Consider the following 23831-nt stretch of genomic DNA (forward strand, 5'->3'; position numbering starts at 1 on the left):
ATGTTTTCTTTTAAAAAATTTAAATTTTATTTATTTTGTGGTATGTGAGAACATATACTTTCCCCATACAGCAGTGGAGGTCAGAGGACTTGCAAGGTTTAGTTCTCTTCACCTTGTGGGCCACAGGGATGGAATTCAAGTTGTTAGGCTTTATCCCTGAGCCATCTAGCTTGCCCTCCGATTGTTTTCTTAACTGTACTTTTCATTTCATGAAGGCTTAGCTGAACAGAAATGAACTCTGATGGCCTGTTATGTTGGTGTATGCCTGTAATCCAGAAAATAGGGAGGCCAAGGCAAGAGAATGGAGACTTTTGATCCAGCAGAGCTCCACAGGGAGACAAAGCTTAAAATTGGAGATGTACTTGGTAGAGCACGTGGGTTTAGCATATCCAATGTGCTTGGTTTGATACTCACTTCCAGAAAACAAAATAAAAAAGCAAAAACAAGGAAGAAACTGGCAAAGGTCATTATGAAGTATTGCCATAGCAACAGTAGCTTAGGTTTCTTGTAGTTTAGTTGACCTTAGTGATTAACAAATTTACTGATTGTGGTGAAAATAGAACTGGGCTTTGCCAAGGAGCTAGTAGGTGAATGAAGCAAAGAGGAGATCTGGGTGGAAAAGCATTTTCATTTTGGAGATCAGTTTCTTCCTTTTTAATGGTCTTTTTTTGACTGTGTTAAACTTCTTCAGTGTGGGTTTTGTAGTAAGTCTTTTCTTTTTTGAAGAAAGCAAGGAATTTGTTTTGAATCATTAAGTACAGGAAAAAACAAAAACAAAACCACCCAAAAGACCAAATTTCTTAATAAAGAACCCTCAAGGTGGGACTGGAGCCATGACTCTTGCAGGGGACCTGGGTTTGGTTCCCATCACTCATATGGCAATCCGTTCCAAAGGCAAAATACTCATACACGCTGAAAAACAAATCTTTAAAAGAATTGCTAAGATACGAAACTTAGTTGCTTCATTCTAACAAGCTCAAGAAATGAGAAAACAAAACAAACAAAGAAACAAAATCAGGTACAGCTCTGTCCACTAAAAGGAAAGTCATACATGGGGTCAATATTACTTTTAATTCTCCTGTCCCTTCTGAAAGAAACTGGCTTAAGAAAACGTTTCAGTTTTGCGCTTTTGATAATTTTAAAATTAGACTAATTTAGCCAGACATGCTGGTGCATGCCTTTGATCCTAGCACTTGGCAAGTATATCTTTGTGAGTTCCAGGCAAGCCCCGTCTACAGAGCGAGTTCCAGGGTAGCCAGGGATATACAGAGAAACCATGTTTCACCTCCCCCCACCCCCATTACATTAATTTTTCTGTGGGTGTGTATGTACCAAGGCACATGAAGTCTAAGAACAACTGTCTCATAAGAGGTGGCCATGCCTCTCATGGGTCTCTGGGACTGAATTCGAAACGGAAGTTTTAAAAAGTATCAGGTACAATTTATCTAGGGGCTGATGATTTAAACCTTCTTCAAGTTATGTTTTTTGCGTAACAAGTGATACCGGGAATTGAATGGATGAGAAGGTTCTGCACTGTTGGGGTTTCCTTCTCTCTGAGTCTGAGCGAATTTCAGTGTGTATCTCAGGACTGGCACTAGAGTTATCTATCCCCAGGCTGGCTTTAAACTTATGCAGTATCCTACTGACTCAGCCTCCCAAGTACTGGGATTACAGGAATGAGCCAGGGGTTAAGATGGAGACTACTTTAATGGCTAAGGAAAACTCTACTTTATGCGAGGTACCCATTTTAAATTCCTAAAAGATAAGTTCCTACCAACCCTGACTCCTTGCCCCTTTCCCAGAACTGGAAAACTGTTCCGAAATGATTAACTGCTAGCTTTGGTTTCTGTAAACTCCGGTCATCATTACAATGTCCAGGAGGAGTGAAGCAGTTCCTCACATGGCTGTAAATCCCACAGAAACGAAGCAATTGTAACCTTTAAAAGCCGCTTTCCCGTTTTAGGTTAAGGGAACTAAGGACAGCGGCAGCTTAGAAAAGAAAAATCCTGCTAATTGTCATTTAAATCGAGTCTTCGGTCTCTTGGCGTTTTCGAACTCTGCCACATTTATTTCTATTAAAGCATGAAATCCTTTTGTAAAGAGAACTAGCGTTCCTTGTATGTATGAAAGGCAAAACGGGCATGAGCGGGTGGAGTTCTGACCCGATACACCGGTCTGGAACACAGATGGCAAACAGACATTTGTTCCCTGAGGGTTTGGATCACTTTGGCCCGGTTTTCCCCTGGAGTGGTAAAATCCCAAGGCCCCGAATTTATATCCCTGTCTCCTTGCGTCTAGGGAAAAGTCCTCTTCAGTTCTAAAAGGCCGGCTTCATTCGGAACAGGACACTTGCCGCAGGAGTCACAGTGCTCCACATGGCTCGGCTCCGGCGGGGGGGAAAAAAAAACACGCCACACGGCCACAGCGTCAACCCAAGTTCGAAGCATGCGCAGAACAGCCGGCGGCCACCCAGGAGGGGTCTCTTTCACAGAGGTCACCGTCTGGAAAACACTCGCCCAGGACTCCGCAGGAATAACATCTGAGAAGAAACCAACCAAGCCATAGCCCAATTCCCTACAGCACATTTCCGGTCTCAACCACACCTTCCGGTCCGCCCGCTGGTTCCGGTCCCGCCCCTCACTTCCGGTCTCCTTAGGTTCCGCTGCGGCCGGCTTTTTCGTCCGCTGTAGCTGGTTCCGCCGCGCTCCAGGTGAGGACGCGAGATTCTCCGGCGCGCTGGCCTGTGAAGGCGACGCTGCGGCTGGGGGATGCCACTGAACTGCATGCGCCCCGTGGTTTGCTTCGCTGAGGTCCGGGTGGTCTGGGACCGCAGCTGTCCCGCCCGACACCCAGAGGCCCCTGTCCCGGCGCGCTGCGGGTCGTGGCCGCCGCCTTCGCATCCGGCCTTCTCACCTGATCCCAAGGCTTCCCACATCCTAGAATACTCTGCGTCCGCAGGCCTCGTTTCCCCCTCTTGCAGGGTCTGTCTCGTCCTCCCCTCACGCGGGTTGTCGAAGGCGTCGAAGGCAGTTTGTTTCTGGGTCTCTGCCTGTCTTCAGATGCTCTCCCGGGCCAGTCCCTGCTGCACCCCGCGCAGCTACTGCTTGCTGGCCGGTGCCAGGCCCGGGGCCCACCACCGCACACTCACTTTTGCCAGGCTGGATGAAAAAGTTTTACAGTTACTTTTGAAATTGCCGCCGTTAGCTGCTTTTAGTTATGCGGTGTTGGGCGAGTCGACGTGACTTATTTTGCAGGTTTCTAATCTAACCAGTGAGGTCATTTGTTAGTCCAGGATTGTGCAGATTAAGATAGTTAACGATAGTTAACAAGCTCTTCTCTCACTGCTACCCGTCTCCTAGCTCCTTGCAGCTTATCAAAACGCTGTCGGCTTGTCAAAACACATAGGAATTGACTCATCTGAGAGTTTAGGAGGCTGAGGGCCAGAGGTAAGAATTGACTAGTTAAAGGCAACACAGGATGCTAGGCAGAACTCCAGTTTAAATATAATGTTGATGACATATCCCATAATAAAAATGTCCTCTCAGAGTTGGATCGCCATCACCCACCTCCCACCCCCCATTTGGGGGACAAATGTGATAAACTATTAGAATTGTATGAGAAAGAAAGTATAAAAACTCTCATGCTTTTTTTGTCCTGCATGATTCCCAGGAGTGATGAAATGAGATCCAAAAATTAAAAAATACGTTTTAAGAACTTAAACAGTAAAGGCTTGTATGTAGCACGAGTTCTTTATGAAGTAGTGCTCTTTTGTGAAGTGCATGGGGCCCAGGCCATTGGCAGGGTTTTTCTAGAGCTAGTAACATGGAAAAGCCTAGAGGAATAGGATGCTCAGACTTCAGTATGCTTCAGAGATGGTAGAATGTGACTGGTTAAAGTGTACATTGTTAGGTCCCTTTCCTGTATTTCTGATGAAACTTCCAAAAAGTCTTCATCAAATTAGGTCAGAGCTCTTGGTCAAAAACCCCTCAGGGTCTTCAGACTGCCCTACCCACCAAAGTGCAGATTAGCACAGTGCAGTGCAGCTAGATGCTTTCCTAGCTCTTATGAACAACCATTCCCATTGCTGTGTCTTACAGAAAAATGACATGTAAAACTATTTCAAATTAATCCACATGCCTTTTATTCAAGGTCATAAAACTTCTTGGGGCAGATTCTGCCTAAAGTGGTGTTGTTGCCCAAACTTAGCATGCTCGCTGCAGATTTTCTGTAACATTATTAACACATGAGTAAGTAGAAGTGTGACTCTAAAGGGAAGCACTTAAGCCAATGCGAATATGGATTTGTTACTCTTTTCCAAGCACAGTAACAGATTTCCAAGTTAAAGTCTCTGCAGATTGTTAATTAAAATTTACCTTCTCTCAGAGTTGGTTGTGTTTACATGAATTATGTGATTAAATACTTTATCATGCTTGCAAAAGCTCTGCAGAAATGCCAGTGCTCTGAGATTAAGAAACTCTGTTCTCTGACCTATGAAGGAAATGAGTTTATAAGTGTTAAAAGCTTTCTAGGACAGGTAACCTGTGTTTAGTTGTTAGGGAGAATAGCGGCTGCCGTGTTTGCGTTGATGCTTTAACTCCAGTTGATTGATTGAGTTAGACAGCTGTGACATAAGAGATGTAGAGTATGGTGAGGTTTAGTCAGGAAACTGATACCAGTTATGTGCATGTGGGTAGATTATGTAACTGTTTACTTAATGGCAAAGAGGGATATTCTTATCACACATTTATTACATGAGATGATCTTCATACATCTGGTCAGTTCATAAGACACATTGTATATAATCTAGGACTGCTTGAAACATAATAGACGTTCAGCTCTAGATTTACTTATTTAAGATGTACAAAGAGTTTACCAGGCACTGTGTGAGTTAGAAATGTTAACCGGTTTACTCTTCATAAGAACTCTAAGATACAAATAGTATTCCTTTGTTTTACAGATGAGGAAAGACATGTTCTAGTTGAAATAGTCAAATATTAAATGGGAAATCTAGGGTCTGAGCCCAGGTAGTTTACTCTGGGTTCAGTGCTAATGAATGCCTCTCTAACATTCCTTGAATATGGATATCTATTGTGGAAGGACTTGCCTCTCTAGCATAAACCCAGCCAAACAGCAGGAGGGGTAGGTAGCTCATTGTTCCTCTCTAGGTGAGCAAGAGGAAAAATCTGAAAGAGTGTTAGGAAATACTAACTTTAATCTAAAACAAGTCGGAAAATTGTAACGTGTAGCGTTCTGGGAGCCCCTCTCTGAGGAGGCACAGATACCTACCATCAGACTGTACAGCAGAGTTCAGGCTGCACACACAAGTTTGTGTTTGACCTGTCAGTTTTAGTTTCCTCATTTGCATGTGCCTGCCTCCTAGGTGTTTTGTCTGACAGAAAGCACTGCTTCATATGCTTGAAGAATGTCACTCCCCATCATTGTGAAATGGGGTGGGCAGGAATACTCAGTGACCACACTCTCAGAAGATGACACTGTGCTGGATCTCAAGCAGTTCCTCAAGACCCTTACGGGAGTGCTCCCAGAGCGCCAGAAGTTACTGGGGCTCAAAGTTAAAGGTAATGCCCAGCTTCATGGTTTCCATACTTGTTATGGGTTTTCATATTTGCCATTATAGTTTTTTTTTTAATTCTTTTGATTTTCCTAAACTTGTTTAAGTGGTAAAAATAGGAATAATGAACTTAGTTGAAAATACCACTGCTGTTTGGATGACGTTGGTTCCCATAAGAGTTGGTATTTACTTGATAAGGGTTTGATACAGAAATCCCAGATGAGTCATTTATTTCTGGCATCTGCACTTTACCTTTTATTATGACTGTGCCTCATATTCTTATATTTTCCAAATTGTCTCCTGCTTCAGCAGTGGACATGATAATTTATCGGTACTGCTCCTGCCTAACTTACTTGTGTCTGTTATGTTGAAAGGTGAGTTTGCAGTGGTAGAGAATCTGTAGTTCAGTCTTTGGCTTCAAGGCTTCTAGGACATCACTTTCTTCTTCCTGAGCAATAAAGCATGGGTTGCTTTTGCTTAGTTAGTATAACGGGCCAAATGGGACCCAGGGACCCAACCCTTGTATGACTTGTGATTTCCTGTGCTAGATACATACTTAGTAGTCTTTTCTTCTTTTTTAATGTTAGGAAAACAAAACAAAACAAATCAAAAGAAACCTCAAACTACCAGACCTGTCAATGTATGGCTTTTATGTAATGGAATAGTGAATCAGCACCTGAACTTTAGTGAGAAAACAGTCATTTGCTTGTATTGTAGGCAAACCTGCAGAAAATGATGTTAAGCTTGGAGCTCTCAAACTGAAACCAAATACTAAAATCATGATGATGGGAACTCGTGAGGAGAGCTTGGTAAATGTTTACTTTGTTACCATATGTTCTTTGGAGGTCTTGTGATGTGCAAAACAGTACTATTATGGCATAGTTTAAGTTGTGGTCAAACTTTCCATCTAACGATCAGTGAAAAATAGCTGCACGATGAATGTGGTATTAACTCGGCAGAACTAAGTGGGATGTTTTCATATGTAGTTAGTAGTAAGTATAATGCAACCAACGTGGTGAAATTTAACATGGCAATCTGCCCAGGGGACATGTAGAATGAGTAGTTAGCAGTGGGTGTTCCCACCATGTGTGCTGGAGCTCAAATGCCCAATGTTTGTTACGGTGAGACACAACTTTCCTGTCTTCATAGGAAGACGTCTTATGTCCTCCCCCTGACAATGATGATGTCATCAATGACTTTGACATTGAAGATGAAGTAGTTGAAGTAGAAAACAGGGAAGAGAACCTGCTGAAGATCTCTCGCAGGGTCAAGGAGTACAAAGTGGAAGTGCTGAACCCTCCCCGGGAAGGGAAGAAGCTTCTGGTGCTGGATGTTGACTACACACTGTTTGGTGAGTCGGTTCAGGCACTCAGCTGCTCTTACCTAACAGTTTCATTTTCTCCCAGCAACTCAGTGTGCATGTGAAGTATATGAAGCTTCTTTATTGTTACAAAAGTCAATCATTCATTTTTAGGAATTATAGATAAACAAAGGCATTGCCTAAAATTTTGAGAATGAAAACTGACCACATTTAATATTTCAATGTCTTTTAAAAAGTATGTATTTTCTTTTTTGTTACTGCTATGAATTAAATACATATGGTGCTGGCTGGTTTTTATGCTAACTTGACTCATGCCAAGCTTATCTGGGAAGAAGAAATCCTAATAAAGAAAACATCTCCCTATCCTGTAGGCAGCACTCTGGTGCATTTTTTGATTGGGGGGACCCTGCTTACTCTGGGTGGTGCCTCTCCTAGGCTGGTTTTCCTGAATGCTAAAGAAGGCAGGCTGAGTAAGCCAATGGAACAAGGCAGTAAGTGGCGTTCTTCCATGGCTTCTGCTACAGTTCCTGCCTTGAGTTCCTCCTCTGACTTCTCTCCATGAAGGACTGTGAGCTGAGAGCCATAAGAGCTTTTGGGTCATGTCTTTATCACAGCAATAGAAACCCCAAATAAGTCACCCAAGATATTCATATACACACATAGGTATTTGTAGGTGCACAGAATATGGCTATGTCCTAATTTAATCAGCTCAATCCTGACTAACACTTTATGAGGACTGTTTTAAAAATAGTGTTTTATATTTTATTTTACTCTTGCTTTCTGTACCCAGGCACCTTTCTTAAAAAGGCATTCATTTTATCTTGTATTGGCAATAAATAATTTCTGATACTAGAATTTTCTTGCTTGTAACCCTAAATGTTAAATGTTTTGTAACCTAATGTGCACTTTAAGAATTAATCAACTGTTGTTGGGTAGTGAAGTTGATTTTCTCAAGATGATGAGTATATTAGTGTCTGTTATTGTAAATAATATCCGAACTAGGTAAGAAAAATGAACAGCAGATCATGTGAGCCTGAATTTTCAGTGCTGCTCTTCGCCCAGTATGTAGAATTGGTCCACTGGGGCTGCAGCTGACAGGCATTAAATCCTGTGTTTTATAAAGCACCTACTTGTCCTCACTGTCTTTCGGTCTCACGTGATTTGCAGTTGTGTGTCTTGTATCTCATAGACTACTTTCTGTACCCAGTACTTGTCCCTGATAATAAACTAATAATGTTTTTATGATCCACTTTCTTTTAGATCATAGGTCTTGTGCAGAGACTGGGGTAGAGTTAATGAGACCATATCTTCATGAATTCCTAACATCTGCATATGAAGACTATGACATTGTTATTTGGTGTAAGCTTAATTTTTTTTATTAGATTTTCATGGAAATAAGGTGGTTACTTATTCTACTATATAAAGCATGACCTAGAAAGACTTGTTTAAATGTAAAAGTTTTTTAAGTAAATTTCTAAAATATTAGACTTTCTTAAGCTATTATATAAAGTACATGTCTATTTGCTTAAGAGCAGTGAGGTAGGTAAGTATAGGATAAGAATAGGCCATGGTGTTAGTTATTTGTTTTTGCAGTTGGGGATTGCACTGGGGCTTTATGTGTACAGTAGACACTCTGCACTAAGCTATATTCCACGTCCTTAATCTTTAATGCTTCCTTCCCTTTCCTCACTCTAGTTTCAGAATATTTGGAGACAGACACTTTTTTTAAAGACAGATCTTAGTGATAGACAGAAATGAAGAACGACGTGAATTGCTTCAGGAAAAATTACGCAACAGAAGCAGGGCTTCTGACCCACATTGACTATGAGTTTGCTGCAGAGTAGAAACTTAAGTATTGCTAAGGTCATGCTTTGAGATGGTTGACAGTTTTCCTCCTATTACCTGATGAATAAAGCAATGCACTGATTAACATTCCACCTCCAGCAAACAGTTGAAGTTATTTCTTGGCAGTTTCTTAATCAGAGTTACCCTGAATGGACTAAGAGCCCATCAAGTATAAACTGTGTAGTAGGCATTTGATGAGAAGCCAGACAGTGCAGTCTGTAAGCTTCCTTTGTTCTCTTGTTGTAATTCAGAATGTTTCCCTTGTTCATTGACACTGAGCTCATAACTGTTTAGATTAAAACCGTGATCAAAATGTGCTGATTTCATTGTTCAGTTTGGGAGAAGAGAACTCATTGAAGCAATGTTTATATTTTTTTTGAGAATTTTGACATGTCATAGAAAAGTCAGTTACTAAGTTTTACTTAGATATTTAGACAACCTTTATAGTCATATATTTAAAAATAGGTTATTGGTAAATTATTTTGTTGTTGTAGATTGAAAGATTTCACTTCACTTTGGAGCTAAACACTAGGATATTACTCGTGTCCTTTGTGAAATCAGGCAGGGCATTTCATCTCTATGAACCTCATACTCTTCACCTTGAAGTAGTAACTTGACCTGTCTCTTAGATGGATTGTAGGAATAGATGTCCCAGAGTGGTAACTAGCACCATTGCTAACATGTAGTGATGAGTTCACAATGAACGATTATTTTACTCTGTGCATCTCCTTATTTCTCATCTGGAAATTATGTGTAGAACAGGTACCAAGCTAACTTTTTCTTACTAATGTTTTCATTGTAAATAGGACACTCTAAACTTACAGTTTTACTGACCAATTACTTCTGCATGTAAAGTGCAAGCTGAGACCAGCAGACCATGTGAGAATGAAGATTGGATTTTGTTTCAGTAGTTGTCACTTAAAGTCTATTGGAGCAGACGTGTAATGTAGAGGGACTTTACATTTGTCTCTGGATCTTTTAAGGTGCTGGGCTTAATGAGCTTAGTTAGGGAGTCTGACAAAGCACACACAGTCATTAGTCCTGGCCTTCCACACTTTGGATCTGCTGCTAGAGAGCGATTAGGATTCACTCATCTCAGACTTACTCTGGAGTGAATAAACAGTGGCAGGGCTGATTTAAAAGGAGTCTGGATTTTAGTATAGCGATTGCCTGTCTTGTAAATAAAAGTGGTGTAAGTTTTATACTTTTTAGAAGACACACTAAAGTAAGTTTATTAGGGACTATTATTCATGATGCTTTTAAAATTGTGATCTTGCTTAAAAAGCTTATTTATTCAGAAGAAAAAAAATTTTAAAATGAAACTCAGAACTTTTCATATCTATTGTATTATTCCTCATGTTTTAGCTGCAACAAATATGAAGTGGATTGAAGCTAAAATGAAAGTAAGTGTTAGAAACGAGCCGTTTCACAATGTTTTGAAAGCACGTTTGACAGTTTTAGAACCAAAATCAATTTCACGTTTATTGGCTGTCTTTTAGTAGCTACAGAATGCCAGTATTGGGAGTAGAGGTGTGTGTGAGCCTGCTAATGGTGGGTTGATCTGAATGCCTAAGCTGTTTTCAAGACAAAGCTAAGCCCCTTCTACCTGCCTTACACTCCTCTGGAGTGTGTGTAGCACCGATAAGGTGATTTGTTTCCCACGTGATCAGTCAGGAGTGAACCCACTTCTGGCTACTCACTGAAACAGTTCAGCAAAGTAGCAAATGTAGCGGCCATTGCTGTAGAAAATTGGCATTTTGAGAAGTTTGCAACTAGAATGTTCAGAAAGCCTGGAATTTACCACGTTTGTGTTTTAACCTCATGAGCATCTGTGTTCCAGGAGCTGGGAGTGAGCACAAATGCCAACTATAAGATTACCTTCATGCTGGACAGCGCCGCCATGATTACTGTGCACACGCCACGGAGAGGGCTCATCGATGTAAGAGCCTGGTACCCTTGGGAACGATGACTGTGTTTTTAGTGCACTTTCTATATTGAAACTGACAGGGAAAAAAAATCCTAGAAAGAGTTTAGAATTTTATCTGAACAAGTAGTAAAATGACAGTTGAATGTTGACAAAGACATCTTATTTAAAAGATTAGCAACAGTCAGGAGGCAGGCAGAGCTTTCTGAGTTCAAGGCTGAGCTTGATCTACATAGTGAAGTCTGGGCCAGTGAGAATTTGAAGTTCATGGATCAGATGCCCTGGAAATCAGGTGCCAGTGTCTGATTTAAAGACCAAAATCAGCTGGGCCCAGTGGTGACCACGTGTGTTCAGTACTCAGGAGGCCAAGTCTGCAGGAATATGAGTTCAAGGCCAATCTGAGCTGCAGAGTGAGACTCAAGCCACAAAAACTAAAGAGACATCTCAGACAAAAGCCATGGATTTATTATTTCATTAGATGCTGAAATTATTAACTCCAGAGCCTGTGTAGTTGCTCATTAAGATGTTTTTGGTCTGAAAGGTCTTGAGAGAGGTGGCTGTTGATTAGTCCAGAAAGTACTTTCTCTTTTTGCCCAGAATCTTCATATAAGAATTATGTAAAGTGTTATGGTAGGGTTAGGTGAGTTGGATATGCACCAAATGGTGAACGTTCAAGGCTCACGTGATGCCTGTTGATTAGCTATTGCAGCCCCACAGGCAGGAAGGAGCTGCTCTTCTTTTAAGATGGGGTGAAATGTTAATGTGTACTGAGTTAAATACACATTTTTATTTTTAAGGTGAAGCCTCTTGGTGTTATTTGGGGAAAGTTTTCTGAATTCTACAGCAAAAAAAATACCATTATGTTTGATGACATAGGAAGAAATTTTCTAATGAATCCACAAAATGGATTGAAGGTAAGACAGTTTTACTTGTTTAAGCTCATGTGACCTGAGCTGTGGAGTGTCCTGAAGTTTTCATTAATAATGGATGAGTATTAGGTTCTTCGAAGACAATGGAGTGGAAAAAGTTGTCATTGCCTGGAGTTTTGACTGTGCTGTGTCATCTAGATCACTGTGCTGCAGTTGCCTATAGTATTTAACACAGGCACATGTGGTTTTGTGGCCTGGGAACTGCAGGCTATACCATCAGGCTTATGTATATAGAGTAGATTCTGTGGTTTTCATTCTAGGATGAAAAGGTAAGGCTTGCTCAAAATCATGTATGTACTGGGTGTTTGACAGAATTTGGACAACTGTGTGACTTGGTTCCTGAGTCAGTGATAATCTTAGCACAAGTCATGAAGTGTGTAGGAACTAGAGACATTGCCCCTGTGGAGGAGAACACTGGAGCCTGAGTTCTCTGATGATGCTAACGTAGCTGCATGGAGTAGCACAGCTGCTCTGTGGCGGCAGTGAGGATGTCCCCATGTAAAGTGGAAATCCTGGTGCCAAGATGTTCTTTCTCTGTCCAGTTAGGTTCTGACTACAGACAGCAGGTGGGGACGTGTACAGAGTAGGTTCTTAAGCCTTGTAAATTATTGAGTTGGTGTTAGTGTGTAGTGAGTGTGTCAGGAGCAGTGATGCAAACTCTGGGATTTACCCCTGCAGATGTTGTCTGTTGGCTTGGATGAGAAGCAGGTGAGCTCACTCTGTCCTCTGTCCTCAGACTCTGAATGCATTTTATTTAAAATTAAATGTAACACGTGAAAGGCTATATTGAGTTGTATAAACATGTCTGAACTGATCTTAAAAAAAGAAAAAACTATTAGGGTAATCATTCAGAAGTGTGTCAAATTAAATAGCTTATAATTATCATCAAGATTGAGTCTTTCACCTCTTTGTTTTCCTGATGTTTTTAGTTTGAAGTAATACTTTTTAAATAAAGTATTAATATTATAAAATATATCAACCTTACAATTTGAGAAAATATAACTGATTGTCCTTTTTATGGAAACTGGTCCTTATAAGTGGCAACGTGAAATGCTTATGGAAAAATGTGAGTGCGTAATAATCTCAGCAGTATAGAAGAGCATAATGGGCTACACGGTGGCAGTTCCCTCCCCAGCCCCCGCATGGTGTGCACAGGCACACAGTAACTAGACAAGGATAGAAAGCCCTTGAGGGAGTGCTGTGATGAAGATAACCCGCTGTGCTCAGGCCACAGTAGACAGTGCAGAGAGCAGCATCAGATGACAGAAGGAAAGGAAGTGTGAGCTAGAGGAGTGGCTGTGCACACCCCAGGTGGGAGGGGCTTTCTGTCAGTAAGGCTGATGTAGAATAGGCAGGTGGAAGAGCTTAAGTCACACCCACGACTTCTTAGACTTAGGTGGTGGGAAAGTCACTTGCACTGGTGTTTTAGCCTCAGTAACTGACTGGAATGGCGGAGTAGCACAGGCTTTTGTTATCTTTCTTGCCACAAGATGAAGTTTGGTGAGATTTGTTCATTTTCTGACAGATAAGGCCTTTCATGAAAGCTCATCTAAACCGTGACAAAGACAAGGAACTGGTGAAGCTCACTCAGTACCTCAAGGAGATAGCCAAGCTGGATGACTTCCTAGAGCTGAACCACAAGTACTGGGAAAGGTAAATGCTAACTGTGTCACTCTCCGATGAGTGAAAACATGCTGGCAGTGCCAAACTGTGCTCTTAATTTTTATACAAGGTGGGGAAGACTCAAACTATTTTTTCAGTATACTGGAGTTCTCTCAATGGCATTTCTTCTAACCCCTAACTTGTTCATAAATCCATATTCCTTTAGGTCTTTCAGGTAGTAGGATCTTGAGAAGCTGGAGAGCCACTCTGGGACAGTAGTCAGGTTACTCTGACTTCCTGCTCCTCCCATCAGGATTCTTTAATGCAAGGTCTGTGTGGCCTATGCTGGCTTCAGATTTGTGATCCTCCTTCCTTAGCCCCCCACGCTAGGATATCAAACACATGCCAGCACATGGGTCTGACTAGAAGCTGTCCACTGTTATCACACTGTAAACTGAGTCTGGTTGACAGTGCTCAAAACACAAGAAACTTCTGTGTATAGCAGCAGAAATAGAAAACAGGAGCTTCTGACTTTTCTTTCTAAAGACTACCACATTAGTGTAGTCTTCTGGTCTCTTTTCCTAAGTATAGCCACGGAAAAATCCAGTATAAATTAGAGTCAACATCAAAATGACAAAGCCAGAAAAGTCTGGAGACATGGGAGGGTTATTGAAGTCAGACCTCTATCAGTTTGGTCCCAGCGTTAAGCTCCAGAAGAAGCTGCGGTGGGTACTTTGCTTCCTCAGCTCCCACTTTTGGCTTTTCCATTACTTTGACGTAGAGATTCTTAGTAGTGTCTTATTGCTGTTAGGAAGGTGCAGTGGTTTAACTGAGTCCTGCAGGTGAGTGATACTCGTCACCAGCCACACAGAGGGCCATGGTCACCATGAAACTCAGGTCTGTTTCCTGTCTCCACACTGCTGATGGTGATAGTTTCTAAGTGTGAGAAATTTAACTTAGTAGTGGATCCTATTAAGTAATAGGTAGAATCAGTTGATCACTTGGTAAAGAATAATGTCATTTCTTTCTGTAGTGCTGGGCATGATTCTAGCTGTATGCATGCTGTACCTCTGAACTACGACTTCTATGCTTTTGACTAGCGTCCTCTAATTGTTTTGTTAATGTATTCTACGTGTGGGGTGTGTGCATGTTTGCCCCCTTTAGTATCTTTATTTCACTATATGCAGGAAAAAATAAGATCTTTAGATGAAGTGTGAGTTAATTAGAAATCACAGTTCTATTTAATGTTGACAAGTAAGCAGTATGGTGTGGTAACTGATGCTCGCAACCTCTAAAGGCTGATGGTGAATCTGAGCATCCTGATGTGGCGACTTGCTTAACCTTCGTGCCTGAGAAATACAAGGAACATGGAACTCAGCAGTTTGGAGTAATTGCTAACGGTACTCATCTTGAAGGGTCTACACTGAAATAGTCCTTTGGCAGGAGAGGTAGATTGCTTTCCTGATTCCATTTTGATGAGTTTATCTCATTTCCTGTAGGTATCTATCAAAGAAGCAAGGACAGTAGTTACCAGTTACTCTCACAGTTGAAGATCCTTGAGGCCCGTGGACCTCTGTTTCTTTGCTAGGCATTACCATGATTATGCTGGACACGGAAGCAGATGCCAGGCTGCCTAGCTGTGGTCTTCCAATGCTTTGTACATTTAATTTTGTTTTTTTTTTTTTTTTTTTTGAAGATCATAACAAAGTGCTAAAACAAAAAGTTCTCTTCCCTCTGTGTTAATTTACTCTTGAAGAAATGTTCTCTAGCATTAATTATTGAAGTGTTTCCAAAACCCTCTAAAAATGCAAGAAAGGAAAATGAAAAGTGGAGAGAAATATATCTACCAGTGTCATCCCGTGACTTTGGAAATGAGTTTTGTCTTACACGTTTATGCTTTTGTCTCCTTGTATAATCAGCTGCCTGAGTCTGAGACCAAATCTCTCTTCAACCTAGCTAGTGCTCTCTCCTGAAAACCAAAAGCAAAACCAAAAAACCCCAGACCAACTTTTGAGTAATGACCTGGTTTGTTCTGCTGAAAACTCCCAAGAGTTGTCCTTCCGTCAGTTTCTCGTCTGTAGTCCACCAGGAAGGTCTTGAGGCTGGAGTTGTCCGTGTTTTTAAGAGTGAAGGACATGTGCATGCTGAGGCTGTGCCTAGATGGCAGGGTCACACGCAGACTGAAATGACACTGCAGGACAGTAATATGTTTCCTTTCGGTGGCAGAGTAGAAGCACTTCTGCCCAAGACTGCAGTCATGAGCACAGCTTACCACAGTAGTGAAGACCCCATCACCAACTCCTCTCAGCAGCAAGGATGCATCTCTGCCTGCTCCAGCTGGGTGTCACTGTAACTGCTAACACCAGTGCAGCAAGCATTAGCCATAAGATTAAAAATACCTGTTACTTGCAATGCTTAAGCCTCCAAATATGTAATGTGACTATTGTTTTATGTTGACAGTATTGCTTTATACAGTTCTTGTATTGAAGGGAATTGCTCCTTTTAAATGAGCATGGTGTACATTGTTCTTATGGCACTATTTCAGTGGGGTAAATAATAAATATCTTTTCTTAAAACATCGGTTATCTGTTTTATAATGTCTCAAATATTTTACCTCGTCAATTCACCAACCATGTTCAGGCAAGGACCTCTGAAAATTAAATGCAGAGGCAGACAGAATCAGAGCTGGAGGCTCGCTGCAGCTATGGTCTCAGACAAAAACATATGCTGTTTAGTGTATATTACATCATACACACATATACATTCAGAGTGGTTTTAGCAATGTCTCTTAAATGTCTGGGAGTTTTTTAAAAGAGCAATTAAGGGCCAATAGAATGTTTACGTTTTTGTTTACGAGTGCGTGTGCCTTTGTCCTTTGCACTGATACAGCAGGATCTGCCTGTCTACCTCCTCAGTACAAGGATGCTAAGCTCATCTTGTGTTGTTTGGCTTTTTCCTCACGTGGATGTGGCTGTGTGGGTGCACATGGAGGCTAGAGGTTGACATTGGACATTCCCTTTGATAGCTCTCCACTTTACTTGAAGCAGGGTCTCTTCATGAACCAGGTAGAATAAATCAGAGCCAATTTACGAGCAGGATTCTCTCTTCCCAGAGTGCTGGGGTTACAGACTTTGCCTGCTGTCTTGTGTGTAGGTGTGAGGGGTCTGAACTTTCATCCTCAGGACTCACTGAAGCAGGTCCGGCTCTGGTGCCTTGCTCTTTCATGGGTGCCACTGATCTAAAACACAGGTCCTCATGTTCATATGCAGACTAGAACATTTTCCTTGTGTGATAACAGTTTATTGTTCCACATAGTAATAGAGAAGGGCTTCGTATTTTAAAGCAACGTGAAAGATAAGTTATTAACATAGCTCAGGAAAGAACAAATACATTCTTAATAGAAGTTAAACAACATTTAGCCTGGCCGTTTTTTTTTTTTTTTTTTTTTTTTTTTTTTTTTTTTTTTTTTTTTTTTTTTTTTTACATTTCCTACCAGTAGGTGGCACTCAAACCAAAGTTTGCTAACCAGTATGTTACAAGGCTGTTTGGGATCAAGTGCTTTGTGTGATTAGTAATTTCCCAAGGTACGAGACCCTTTATACCTTTTTAACTCTCAAGACTTATCTCTGTGGCACACAGTTGATAGGTGGACCTGGTAAAACTCACTTTTACCGGGTAGAATTCCAAGGTTAAAATGGTTGATAGTGGCATACATTTAGCTGAATGACTACACAGCATCATGCAGTCTTACATTCCAAGAGTGGTCTGAGATCCAGGAACCCTCTGGGTTTGCATCAGCAACCACTAGGACATTGAGTTATTTGTATCTATAGTACCATTCAGCCCTGTCGGCGAATGAGCAAGGTGAACAGCAAGCGACTGACGCGTGTTCAGTTATGGAACGTAAGCTGGTTGTCTTCTTGGGGATGGACCTACACAGATAAGAGACTAGAAAAGCTTTGTAAAAAAAATGCTTAGTATCATTTCATTGTAAGTACTAATAAAATACTATTCTCAAAACTTTCTCCCAAAAACTCATGCATTGAAGATTTGGACCCCAGTGCTCTGAGGCGGGGTCTTGAGAAAGCAGTTGGACTTCAAGGTTACTGACCTAATAAATAAATGGATCCATAGGTTGTTAGACATGGAAGCTGAGTTTTTCTGTAGATGTGAACTCTGCCTCTTTCCTACACAGGTAAGCAGCATTCTCCACCATATTTCTGTCAAATACCGAAAGGAAATGCAGTGAACTGGCCATTCGCCGATACCTCGGGTCAAACGTTGTTCTAAGTTGTTTATCTTAGGTACTTGTCATGGTGACAACACAGACTTACACAACCATGAGTGGTGAATGAAAGTCTGCGGGGACTTTTCTCCTACCAAGTCCTCAACAGAACTCTCTCACGATACGGACTGTTAAAGAGCTTGTGCATCAGACCTTCAGAGGCGCCTTGAAGAGTAAATGCTTAGCTCTTTATGTAAGAATCTAATTTTCAGATTAGTTTTGGGGAAACTGGGAGTTTTCGTCCGAGTGTCAAGCGTTTTGAACTTGAAAGAGAACTCCTTGGAGATTCTTCAGTTGGTCTAAGACTTAGGACAGAGCAGCACATTAGGAGAGAACGGGCAGGCCACTCAGACCTGTGAGCTCAACACGTATGACCGGAACCGAGAGCGAGGTCTTCTGTAGAATATCGTAATAGCAAGACTCCAACAAGACAACAAAACTCACAAAACCTAAAAGCCTTTCAGTGGTTCCTCCTCCTTCCCCCCTTCACCTCGTCTTCCTCCTCATTTTGACATGAGTGGGTGATGCTAGCCTGTTCTGGGGTCTCCTCTCTGCTTCCGCCTGTGGTTTCCCCTCTGAGGCTTTCAGAAGAAAGTGCAAGTGTTGAGTCAGGAAGGGGGCTTCTTCACCAACAGGAGGCCCTTGGGCAAGTGACCTCAGCCGTGTGCTCACCTTTCCTCCTTACAGAGCACCAAAAGGAAATCTCTTCTGCCTTTCTCAGTGGCGGTGGCAAAGATCAAACAGGCAACAGAGACTCAGGTGGCTTTGAGCAGAGGCTGGCGCGAGGCCAGGTGTTACGAACAGTTCAAGCCACATGTCTGTAAGTGAGCTGTGCCATTCTTTATATTTTCCCAGTGCCATGGCGGGACCTGTGGGCCTCTCTTTACCCCTGGCCTGTATACCCACACAAGCTATATTAGTCTTGGGAATTCTCATCACCAAGAGTGTACCTTTTAAAAGGAAAGAAATTGATCAGACATTTATCTTGCAAATATTATATTGGCTTTCTAAGAGGCTTAAAATGCGTTACATTTTAATGTGCATGTGCGTGCATTCATTCATGGATGTGTGCATGAAGGTGTGTGCATTATAGTACAGATGACCGGGAAGCTGGAAGAAGGCGTCTGATCCCTTGGCTTTGGAGTTCCTTGGAATTGTAATCCGCTTCACATGGGTGTTAGGAACCGAATATGAGTCTTCTGCAAGAGCAGTATCTGTTCTTGTCTACGAGCCATCTCTCCATCCCTGCACTTTTATTTACCAACTTGCTACACTCTAGAATCACCTGGGAAGGGTTTCAGTGAGGGGTGGTCCTGTAGACTTGTCTGAGGTCAGCTGCTTACTGTTGATTGATGTAGGAAGACCCACTTGACATCGTTCCCTGGGGTTCAGTCCTGGACCAGTTATGAGTGTGGTGGGAGTTTCGGGGTGGTCTGAACGTGAGAAGGCATATGTGTATTCACTGTCTCTGCGCTTAACTGAGGGTGAGCAGCTGCTTCATGTTCCTGTATTGGTTTCCCCATGATGGTGAGTTACAACCTGGAACCACATGAACCAGATAAACCCTCTCTTCCTTAAAATGGCTTTTGTCAGGCTGCTTAATCACAGCAACAGAGGTAAAGCTGGGGCCCTGAGACAGGCTGTTTGTTAAGTTTATTCAACTCATAGTTTGTGAGCCTGAAAGTCCATGGGTGCAGCCCATGGCGAGCTCTTCCTGATTGTATCACACTACCGTGGCCAAGAGTGATAGGACTATGCCAGAAGAATTCACACTGTCAAAGCAGGAAGAGTGGTTTCCCATGATGCCTTCCAAGAGCTCACTCAGCTCAGCTGGGGTTTAGATCAGGTGTGGCTTCCTTGGCCCACATGCGTGTTAGGCTTTGGGTTTGATTGATAGTTTTTTTTTTTTTTTTTAAAGTGAAAGGCTGGGACCGGTGCGGGGACTACAGATTGTATTCAGAAGGAAGCCTTTCAACATAAGCAGAGGAAAGTGCATTTCTTCATTCTGTTATTTAATTTCCCAGTTACTATTGACCTATCATGGTGGACTGAGGTGCCAATATTCAGTGGGAACAAAAGGTTGAGATCCTGCCGCAGGAGCAAGTGGCTCTGCGTGTGCATGGGGAATATTGCTTACTCGCCCACATTTCTCACGCTGTCAGAGAGTCAATGTGGAGAGCAGAAAGCTCTGTGTATCCAAGTCTCATCGAGGTCTGTGACTTCTATCAACTCTGTCCAGAGTTCTGACATTGAGTGTCCATAAGCATGGCCCATGCATCGTGCAGCAGAGCAAACTCAGGAAGAAGTCCCCTGTTACTTCTCACCACGGAAATGCGGTAGCCGGAGCACCATGTGTCATTCAGGAGCAGCTGAGAGGAAGTGGTCAGTTCCCAGAGTGTTTGTGCATGTGTTCTTTCTCCTGGGTCTTCCTGCCGCCTCTTCCCTAGACTTTAGTGAAAGCTACAGTGTGTCCCCTAATCCCTGCTCCATCATCCGGCTGACTCCCAAGCCTCAAGGCCGCTCTCTTCAGCATCCCCGGTGCTTACCTCTTACAAATAGACTGAAAGGTGCTTCATGACAATCAGACACTTCAGGACATACTCGACTATAAGATTTATGGCATCTCAGTCAAAGCAAATATAAAAAAATATATAAGTTTAAATGTCCAAAGGGTGGAAAATAGTGCAGTGCAAAATTTGAAAAAAAAGTAACATTTTCAAAAGAATGTAGGTTATATGTATTTCTTTTTAGAAAGATTTCTTTGTTTTTATTTTGTGTATATGAGCATTTGCCTATATGTATGTGCATATGTACTTATATATGTATGTATGTATATACATCATATACATGTAGGAGGTAGTGGAGGGCAGGAGAAGGCATCGTGTCCTCTGTAACTGCATTTAGGGATGGTTGTGAGCCCCCAAGCCGGTATTTGGAACTGAACCTGGGTCCTTTGCAAGAGCAGAATGTGCTGTTAACTGCTGAACCATCTGTAACCCAGTTACTCTTATTATCCCTTAGCTGTCTCACTGTTAAAAAACCAAAACAAAACAAAAGCACATCATTGTTATAGTGAGTCCATCCAGTTAATGTTAGGCACCATTTTTGTTGTAGTTTGAATGTGAAGCGTGTTGATGTGTCCCCTAGGGACATGTGGAGGAACATTCGGCTTCCAGCTGGAGGCAGGCCTTGAGGTGGGTGCTGTCTGGAGGAAGTGGGACACTAACAGGGTTTCTTAGCCCCACCAGGTTTCTGTGCCCTTCCTGTCTTTTAACTTCGGATGCTATGTGACTGGCCAGCTCATCCTCTACCGACATCCCTGCCTATCATGATGGCCTGGATCTATGAGCCAGTATAAAACCCGTCCTCTAAATTGTTTCTTGTTCGTTATGAGATGATGATGGGGAGAGTAACTAGTAAGAGCTTTTTTTTTGGGACAGGATCAGTGTAGCTCAGGCCGGTGCTGCTTTGCTCAGCCCCCTGCATGCTGTGATTACAGATTCATGAATGCCAGGCACACCTAAGCTTATAAAGATCTGGCTGGAGTGAAAAGCTCTAATACCTTTGCTCACTCATCTTGAAGTCCATGCTGGCTCTTCTGTAACAAGAGACAAAATAACTATAACAAGTTAGCAAAAATAAAAGCACAACACATTTATGTATTTATTTTAAAATGTATTTAAACATTTAAAATTTTTTCTTTTATGCTTTAATGTTTTAATATAATTACATCATTTCCTTCCCTCCCTCCAAACCCTCTCATATACCATCCTGATCTCTTTCAAATTCATAGCCTCTTTATTCATGAATTGTTGTTTTACACACACATACACACACACTCACACGCACACACATGTACAATTTGCTCAAACTTAATGTTACTTGAACATATATTTTCAGGGCTGACTTTCTGTTATTGGATAACCATTTGGTGTGTTTTTCCATGAGGAAGGCTATCTCTCCTGCTCCCAGAATTTCTTAGTTGCCTGTAGTTCTTCCTTATGGCTGAGGATTCCTAGGCTTTCTGTCATATGTATTGTACTGTCTGGTTTTGTGTCAACTTGACACAAGCTGGAGTTATCACAGAGAAAGGAGCCTCAGTTGAGGAAATCCCTCTATGTTATCCAGCTGTAAGGCATTTTCTCAACTAGTGATCAAGGGAGGAGGACCCAGCCCATTGTGGGTGGAGCCATCCCTGGGCTGATAGACCTGGGTTCTATAAGAAAGCAGGCTGAGCAAGCCAGGAAAAGCAAGCAAGTAAATAACATCCCTCCATGGCCTCTGCATCAGCTCCTGCTTCCTGACCTGCTTGGGTTCCAGTCCTGACTTCCTTTGATGTGAACAGTGTAAGTTGAACAAACCCTTTCCTCCCCAACTTGTTTCTTGGTTGTAATATTTTGTGCAGGAATAGAAATCCCAGCTAAGACATATGTTAACATGTCTACTGGTGTTGTCCTTGCTCAGCTCATATTTAGGCAAATCATGCTGGTGAAACTTTATGAGTAAATGTATTTTAACATTTAACATAGCCGAAGAACTTTCAGAAATAAAGACCCAGTAACTCAGGAAAAATATATGAAAAATGACCAAATGAACAACTTCATAGAAAGTCAACTGGGTAAGAGGTAAGTTATGAAGCTGGGCATGGTGGCACACACTTTTAATATCAGGACTCAGGGCAGAGGCAGGCAGGTCTGTTAAGTTTGAGGCTAGCCTGGTCTCCAAAGAGAATTCCTGGACAGCCAGGGCTGTTGCACAGAGAAACCCTGTCTCAAAAACAAAAAGAAATTGGTAAGCTGCGGTCTAATGGAAATGAGCTGTGACAAGCCCATCGAGGCTGTTTGCTCAAGTTCATCTCACCTCTCCATGTAATATCTCTTGCCCCTGAGTATGGGGCCAGGCTCCTCTGAGGTGAGGGTTTTGTGATCTGCTTCTAGGATTGGTAGATCACAGAGTAACACATGGCCTTGCCTCTAAAGCCGCCCCAGTGTTCTTCATTTCAAAGTCCTGACTATTATAAAGCAGCGCTTTGCTTCGAGATGCCATGTATCTGTAATGGGCCCTCAGACCTCAGCACAACCAAGGACCTTAGAGCCCAGTGCATAGTCCCCAGCCTCTGCCAAAACAGGAACAAAGACCAAATCCATCAAAGACCTAGCCCATAGTTCCACGATCCAGGAAAGTCCCGAAGTGTACTAACCTTGCCTTTTGGCTTCTGTGGTTTTGCTTCTTACTAACTGTTCTTGCTATCCAAAGTGTGTTGGCCAGGATGTGGTTTTTGTGCATGAAAGGAAGAATGGCAAAGTTTGGGCAAGTTCCTGCTCCACCTGCTAGCCAGCAATAAAGACTATCAGGCTTTCAGAGCGTCTCTGTGTGTTCTCTGATGAGCTCACCTTGCAGCATATTGGTCCTTCAAATTGTTAATATTAAACATGATTATTATTTCTATTTTATGACCTACTTTATTTGTTTTAGAAATAAGTATAACTTTAAAAAAATACATATAGTCTCACATCCCAAGGTCACTACCATGTGATCAGGATTAGCAGTGTGACATTCCCTCCTTTGGGAAACCTAGACAACATCTATCCATTTTTCATACAGTCCTAACAACAGCTAAAGTAAGATTACAACAACATTTAAGTGGAGAACCAATGAACTTACCCACAGAGCTTTGGTGACAGATTACTATGGGGGTATGAGGGAACTGAAAACAGATGCATTGGAAGGCCTTTACCCATCATGGACGTTGGCTTCCACAAGGCTACATATATGGAGCCACCTTTGGTCATCTTACCCATCTCTTCTTATATACACTGACTGACACTTCCCAAAACCTGTAGTTGGGGCAGAATTCCATACAAATAGCTGGGAGGATGTGGTGATTTGAATATGCTTGACCCCTGGAGTGTCACTATTGGGTGTGGTCTTGTTGGAGTAGGTGTTGCCTTGTTGGAGAAAGTGTGTCACTGTAGAGGTGGGCTTTGAGACCCTCCTCCTAGCTGCCTGAGAACAGTCTGTTCCTGGCTCCCTTCTGATTAAGATGTAGAACTCTCAGCCCCCCTACCCCGTACCATACCTGCCTGGATGCTGCCATGATTCCTGCCTTGATGATAATGGGTTGAACCTCTGAACCTGTAAGCCAGTCCTAATTAAATATTCCAATATAGGAATTGCTTTGGTCATGGTATCTCTTTGCAGTAATGGAAACCCTAAGACAGAGGATTCGCTAGAATCTCAGGTGAGAATATAATGCCTCTTCACCGGCTCCTTCTATGAGGCAATATCCAGTCCACAAGCCTAATCTTGATGGTTTCTTTCAGGCAGGTACAGGTGGTGGAGTGAAGGCGGCAGAT

The 23831-nt window shown here is 42.2% G+C and overlaps 1 protein-coding gene across 2 annotated transcripts; it reads left to right on the top strand.

Annotated features, from left to right (window-relative positions):
- Positions 1-2650: 2650 nt before the first annotated feature.
- Positions 2651-15734, top strand: UBLCP1 (ubiquitin like domain containing CTD phosphatase 1). 2 transcript variants are annotated; one of them, XM_080942568.1, is made up of 10 exons: positions 2651-2710; positions 5381-5576; positions 6287-6378; positions 6719-6920; positions 8151-8249; positions 10101-10138; positions 10576-10674; positions 11457-11573; positions 13114-13241; positions 14690-15734. In XM_080942568.1, the coding sequence occupies exons 2-10, from the start codon at positions 5423-5425 to the stop codon at positions 14715-14717; spliced, it is 957 nt and encodes a 318-aa protein (XP_080798694.1). In that variant the 5' UTR covers positions 2651-2710; positions 5381-5422; the 3' UTR covers positions 14718-15734. The 2 variants fall into 2 exon arrangements, with proteins under 2 accessions (XP_080798694.1, XP_080798695.1); XM_080942569.1 differs by lacking the exon at positions 6287-6378.
- Positions 15735-23831: the final 8097 nt, after the last annotated feature.

This window comes from Micromys minutus, assembly GCF_963924665.1.
Source record: "Micromys minutus genome assembly, chromosome: 31".
In the NCBI taxonomy this organism is placed as follows: Eukaryota; Metazoa; Chordata; class Mammalia; order Rodentia; family Muridae; genus Micromys; species Micromys minutus.